Source organism: Urocitellus parryii, chromosome 4 (assembly GCF_045843805.1).
Source record: "Urocitellus parryii isolate mUroPar1 chromosome 4, mUroPar1.hap1, whole genome shotgun sequence".
NCBI lineage: Eukaryota > Metazoa > Chordata > Mammalia > Rodentia > Sciuridae > Urocitellus > Urocitellus parryii.
This window is the reverse complement of record NC_135534.1, coordinates 105,107,724-105,114,419: the sequence shown is the minus strand read 5'-3', so window position 1 is coordinate 105,114,419 and position 6,696 is coordinate 105,107,724. Positions and strand designations below refer to the sequence as shown.

Genomic DNA, 6,696 nt, shown 5'->3' with positions numbered 1-6,696 from the left:
CTTGCAAGCTGGGTGCAGTGGCACACACCTGTAATCCCAGCCACCTGGGAGGCCAGCCTCAGCAACTGAGTGAGACCCTATCTCAAAATTAAAAAAAATTAAAAGGGTTGGGGGATGTGGCTCAATGATAAAGTGCCCCTGGGTTCAATCCCCACCACCAGAATAAATAAAAAGCAAATAAAAATGTATTTGCATTATTGATAATGTTAATGACAACAACAACAATGATATGACCAGCATCTATTAAGAACTTAGTGTGTGCCAGACCCTCTTCTCAGTGCTCCTTCCTCAACATCTCCCTCCGTCATCATAATAACTCTATGTGTACTTATTTTAGTCTCACTTCGCATCATGGCAATTGACTGTTAGCCAGGTGAAGGGAGCGACATGGGCCCCAGAGTTGGCAAGTGACACAGCTGGACTTCAGATGCTAGCCAGCACCCAGGGTCTGGGCCTGACCAGTGCACCTCTTGACCTCTTGGCAACACCCCTCAAGCCATTAGGTCATGGAGGCAAATCATCGTGCTCTGCCACAGTCCTGGTGCCTCATGGGGCTGGAGGGGTCTGCTCTCCCCTTCATGAGCACCATGACCCCAGGTGGGTTGCCCCATGGTGCTCCTACCCTCGGCCTCTCCTCAGAACCTTCTCTCCCTCTGCTTCTGCTTCTCTCGTCTCTGGCCCCACATATTTCCAGTCTGTTTCCTTCTCTTGGTTTAGCTTTACAAACAAAATATAAATTTAGCCAAGTGCTCATACCACAAAAAGGGAAGAAGGGGCAAGTACCAGCAGCAGACAGAGCCCAGGGTTCACCCTGCTGCTGGGCACATGGGCTTTGAAGAGCGGGCAGGGGAAAGCAGTTCCTCGGGTCTGTGCTCTCGGGCGTCTCCAGCCTGCCCCTCCCAACCACGTCACTCAAGCCAAAGCTGATGTCCCAGGCTCATCCCCCAACAGCAATGACTTTTCCATCAAGCAGAATGCCTGGGGATTCAGGAAGGCCTCCCAGCTCCAAGCTGTTATCAGAGGTCACTTCCTTTGGATTTACTATTGCATGTCTCACTCTAGCAATTTAAGTATCTGAGTTTTATGTGGTAGTGTGGCCGGGCTGAGTGAACTAGCTCTGATTAAGACTTCCAGGGGACAGTGACTTTGATGGGCAAAGGTGAAGGCAGGTGGCCCACGGTGCAGGTCAGCCAGTGCGAGGGGCTGTGAGAGGACTCGAGGCTGCTGTGTCCCTCTGCAGGGGAGGACTCCATTAGCACCTTGGGCCTGATCCTCAGCGTGGGGCTGTCACTGCTGCTCGTGTCCATCCTCGGCTACAGCCTGGCCAAGTGGTACCAGCGTGGGTACTGCTGGGAGGGTAAGTGAGCACTGGTCCCCGTCACCCCAGGTCTGCCCGGCCCCACCTGTCCTGTAGCGGTTGCCAAGGCGGTGGAACTGCCAGCCCTGAAGCACTGTGGGATGCAAAAGTCTTTCCTGTGGCAGTTCCGTGGTGAAGCCTTGACTGGGCAGCTGAGAGGTGAAGTGGCTGGGGTGGGGCCGTGTGACCTTTATTGAAAGAATGGGGGCTCCTCCCACCCCAGCAAACAGCCAGCTTCCCCTTTCTTCATAGCCCACAGGGGTCTCTCCCAGGGGCCTGTGTGGGCCCTCAAGGCCAAGGGCAAGGGACTGGCAGGCCAAGTTCCAGGTGGTCCTGTCTGGCTCCTGGGAGACCCTGCCCCATCCTGGGGCCTCTCCTAAGCGTGCTGACGTTCCGGCTTCCCTGGGAGTCTCCTGGAATTCACTGAGGTGTTCTCAATTCTGGGGACAAATCTGTGCTTTTCACAGGACTCTGGGAAAGTGGGAGGGGCATGATGGAATGACGAGAGGTAGTGAAAATTTCTTAGATCTATAGTAAACTTTAACCCGTGTCTACAAATATTCGTTAAGCACCTACAATGTTTTGCCTAATATTATTCTTTTTAAAAAATTCCACATGAGGACAAAGTTATTATAGCTTCCATTTTTGAAGTAGAGGAGAATGTGAGGCTAAAGTCATAGGGGTGGAAAAGAATGGAGTGGGATTGAAACCGAGGCCTGGTTCTTTTGAACCAGGGTTCTTTTGAACCCTGAGAAGCCTCGGGCCCTCACACGGCATCCCAAGGCCAAGTCATCTGCTCCTCCAGACAGGGGTGAGGGAGTACCGGATCATTCTGGAAGGGTCCTGACAGTTTCCCTGGAGGCACTAACTCTCTTTTTGGTTGTTTTCCCAGGGCCTAATTTTGTCTTCAACTTGTACCAAATCCGGTGAGTAGATACAGGGCCGATTTGGGTGGGGTGTGCACTGGGGGTTAAGTATGATGAAGAAAGACTCAAAGATGGAGCCAGAACTTACTGTTTCCCTCCCCATCTCCTTTCTGTACCCCTAAGCAAACCAAATAGAATCCACTTAGAAAAGTTCCATGAAAAACTTGAGCATAGATCCTCTTAGCAGGGATCATTCTCAGGCAGGGAACGTCCATCCCTCTATCCATCCACCCATCCATTCATCATTTATTTGGTAAGGTTCTAGTGTGGCCGGTATTGTGGTATGCATTCCTAAGGGGACAAAGATGGCTGGATATTCTCTCTGTCCTCCAGCATTTCACTGTCTATGCCGGAGACAGGTGTGACCATGAACAATGCCATCTTTGGCACAGTATGATGTTAAAAGAGGAGCAATGAAAGAAAGGGAAGAGGGGAGCTGGAGTCAGAAGGTCCTCTTGGGCTGAGTCATCTCATCTATTTCCTGCAGTCCTGCTCCTCCTGGCCCTGAGAAATGGGACTAGTCCTATTCTGGAAGATAAGTCAGTGAGTCAGCTACCTGGCCCCCACAGCCAGGAATGTCTTCCTATGTCTAGACCAGGGATACGCAGCCCCAGAGAGAGGCTGGGTTCTCAGCTCTAGGAGCTTAATAAGATAACCTTTCTCAGGACCCTGAAGGATCTGGAAGTGGGGCCACCCTTCACCATCAGTGGCCATATCAGCAGTCCAGATGGCGGCTACATGAAGTTCTCCAACGGGCTAGTCTAACTGGGGCAGCACCTGGCTTCTAGAGCCTGGGAGAGGTGAGTGAGAAGCTGCAGAACTCCTGAGTGAATCTCAAGTCCAAATAAAGTCCTAAGGGGGTCCAGGCACCCATGCCCAGTGCCAAGGACCACTCACAATTCAGAGATGATTTAGTGCCTTCTTTCTTGCTGGAAGAAGCCTCACTAGGTGACATGGTTTAGAGGAACCTTCTCACCTCTTCTCTTCCCCCCTCCCTTTTCTTTTCTAGGAACAGACTCCTGGCTTAGCTCCTGACCATCCTGGGCTCTCCTGGGCTGCTCTCCCTCTCCTGGGTCCTCAAGACCTGGCCTCAAGACCTGGCCTGGCCTCTGAATGTGGAAGATGAGGGGTCTTCTTTGGACATTTCACTAGCCTGTGACTCTCTCTGAGAGTCCTGAGGACAGTCAGGCCTCTGGGGAGGGACTGGCCAGGTGGCAGCAGCCTTCTCACAGGAACCAGAGAGGCGGCCACGCAGGGAGAAGGACCGGACTCCAGGAGGCCCTGAGCCTGCAGGAGTTGCTGAGGCGTCCCGAGGAGCCAAGCCACACCCCACAGTGTGGGAGGAGCCCCCAGACTCCAGAGGGAGCGCCTCAGGTGGCTGTCCCATCACTTCCTCTTATGGGGTTGACACCAGGGGCTGGAAAGACAGTCCTATCTTCACTGGGCAAAGTTCTATGGAAATAGAGGTGGGACTCCAGACAGGGTTCTTAACCTTCCCATCAGAGGACAACTTCTCTGAAGACGGAGTTCGGCCTTTACTCTGCCCTGCCTCCTTCCATGCTTGGTTCTGGCACTTTCCACGCTTCCCCTGGAATTGCTGCCCTCTACCCGGCTCTACTCCCTGCCCTAGGCCCGCTCTCCCTCCGTGACAGGCCTCAGTGCCTCCCGAATGTGGTTAGCTCTCAATTTTGATTGGTAGTTCTGAGAACAGACTAGAAATGTCCCAGTTGCCTGGGCTCCTGCGCCAGGGTGGGCATGGGGCACAGGGGACAGTATCTCCCAGTGCCCTGGGTTTCCTGAGCCAAGATGGCCCTGGGAAGCAGAAAGTGGTGGAGTGAGGTCGAGGAACCCAGGCAAGGCTGAGCGAAGCAGATAAGAACAAGGGAAAGGAAGAAACAGCTGTCCCCCAAGGACGGCAGGACAATGTTCCTTGCCAGGCATCACTCCTTCCTGTAGCGGGACCTACTGGGCCAGAGTCAGAGCTGGCCCTGGGGTGTTGACTTAGTCAGTCCTTGGTGATGCTGTTGTTCTATCCAGAGGGGCTGAGTCCCCAGGCAGCTGTGGACGGAGCAGGACGTGAGAGGGGATCCTCACATCAGCAGCGGTGGCTGTTGAAACCTGCTGACACAACTACAGCCCTGGCTTCTCTGCCATTAGCAGCAAGGCCACCAGGAGCCCCAGGCAGCTGACTGGGAGGGGGAGAGGGGTCATGTGATTTATCTTCCTATCTTTCTTTTCCTGAGGCCTTGTTTCTTTCTGGTTTTGGGATCTAGCAGAGCAGAAGGAAGGAGAGGCCTTGCCAACCCCTCCCCCCTCACTTCCTGTCAGGGGATTCCTGCCGTCCTCCGGGTAACCAAGCCCTGACTTTATAAACAGAGTCTTTTTGGAAGACTTTCCTGGGTCTTCTACCTCTGACTAGGTGGGAGTGGAGAAGAGCCATTAATGGCTTTGGATTCCCTCTCTTCCTTGAAGGTCTCTTGGGAGAAATGGAGAAAAGGAGACAGATTGACTTTGGCTTCCTTCTTCCTTGGATCTCAGCTCTGAGGACTAGACCCACAGGTCCCCCTACCCACTTTAGTACCAGGCATTGAACCCAAGGAGGCTTAACCACTTAACCATGTCCCCAGTTCTTTTTGTATTTTATTTAGAGACAGGGCCTCACTTACTTGCTGAGGCTGGCTTTGAACTTGCAATCCTCCTGCCTCAGCTTCCCGAGCTGCTGGGATCACAGGCATGCGCCTCAGCACCTGGCTTAGACCCACAGTTTAACCTATAGTGTGTCCATTCCCAATGACGCTTTCAATCCTGCCCTTCTCAGTGTGAATCCGGGGTCTGCAGTCCCTGCAGGGCTGCTCAAGGGTCCCTGAAAGTGCTCGGGACCCACCAGCTTCAGGGACATTTGAAAGGAGGTTGGGGTTCACCCCAGTGGTCCTGGTCCCAGGTCTGGTGGCTTCAGGAGAGGATGCAGGAACAGCTGCTGAGGACTGGGAGAATGGAGGGTATTTCCCATCCTTGGGAGCGGAACTGAGAGTGGGCTGCTTCCTCTTTTGGGGCCCTCTGACGTGCTCCTTGTCCCCTCTCCTCCCCCATCATTTTCCTTACTTCCGCAGGCCCAGCGACCTTTCTTGCCCCCGCCCCCCGGCCCCACCCTAGGACTCCACATGTTTCTGTTGAGGACCCTGAAGGGCCAGATTCCCACTTGCTCATAAATAGGAGAGGAGAACTTCCTAGAAATCAAGGCTGCAGGTCTGTGGGCTGGGCCCTGGCTGGGCGCCCAGCCCTTGCTGTGCCAGGGCCTCGGCTGCACCATCTCCCTCCCTCTTCACTCCTTCAGGCCATAGCAGATGAGTCGAGACGCATCCTTGGGAGCCTGCAGTTCTGTGGGCTGCCCATTCCCGGGTCCTCTCCTGGTCAGGGCTGTTCCCCAGCCCTGAGTGCCCTCTTATCCCCCACTGAGCCCCTGAACAGTGTGGCTCAGGTCCCATTTTTCCTGCAACTCTTCTTAGGACTCGAGACCAGATGCCACCCCTTTTAATCCTGGTTGTAGAGGGCCGTGTTTGCTCCATTTGTCTTGTTCCCCAACCAAGCTGAGCCCTTTGCGGGAAAGGTTAGGTCCTATAGGTCTCTAGGGGCCCCTAAAACTGAAGCACTTAGAGGTGCTCGATAAGTGCTTGTGGAGTAAAGAGGAAACAGTGAATATAACCTTGAAAGGCGGCCTTGTCCTAGAAGAGGGAACTTTTTGTCCCCGACTTGTTATTGCATTTTGGACATTGTGGCCACCCTGTGACACAGGAATTATGATTGGCCCCACTTTACATATGGGAGCTGAGAGGTTCCAAGAGGTAGCATGCTTTGCCTAAAGCTCCACAGCTGCTCCCTACTGTCTGCACTGGAGCCTGAACAGAGTCTGTGCCTCCTGGGTGCAGCCTGGCCTCCGGGCTTAGTGAGGTGTAAGGATGGAGCCCTGGAGAATAGAGTCTGATTCTGACATTGCCCTGCCATGCTATGTGTCCCTGGGTTAGTCACACCACTTCTCTAGTCATCTATTTAAGCATCAGGAAATCAAAAGACTGTATTATTTCTTCAAGGCTCCTCCTGGCTCTTGTCTTGCTTTTTAAAAATTCTCTGTATTCATGTTTAGCATAGGCGCTGTCACACAGTGGGTGCTGAATAAACAAAAGATGCAAGCACAAAGTATAGTCCTAATGCTCTCATGTATGAGTTGTAGTAGCTCTAGACCCCAGTGGACCAAGATTCTAACTGCTACTTGGGCATTGCCTGGACTTTGCTGAGATCTGCCCAGGATTGAAGACTAGATGGTTCCCAACCAAGCCACTCTTTCCCTGGAAGGAAAACACCAACCTCTGTGGGGCGGGCACACGTTGGTGCAGGGTGGGGTCTCCGTTCACACAT

At 53.3% G+C, this 6,696-nt stretch overlaps 1 protein-coding gene across 1 annotated transcript; it reads left to right on the top strand.

Moving 5' to 3' along the window:
- The first annotated feature begins 587 nt into the window (after positions 1-587).
- Positions 588-3,048, top strand: Smim35 (small integral membrane protein 35). The gene is made up of 4 exons (XM_026396339.2): positions 588-597; positions 1,211-1,357; positions 2,250-2,283; positions 2,949-3,048. The coding sequence occupies exons 1-4, from the start codon at positions 588-590 to the stop codon at positions 3,046-3,048; spliced, it is 291 nt and encodes a 96-aa protein (XP_026252124.2).
- The last annotated feature ends 3,648 nt before the right edge of the window (positions 3,049-6,696 follow it).

Coding starts and splice junctions, on each gene's coding strand:
- Smim35 (XM_026396339.2), top strand. Junction 1,358..2,249: donor GCGTGGGTACTGCTGGGAGG/GTAAGTGAGCAC, acceptor TTGTTTTCCCAG/GGCCTAATTTTGTCTTCAAC. Junction 2,284..2,948: donor TTCAACTTGTACCAAATCCG/GTGAGTAGATAC, acceptor AACCTTTCTCAG/GACCCTGAAGGATCTGGAAG.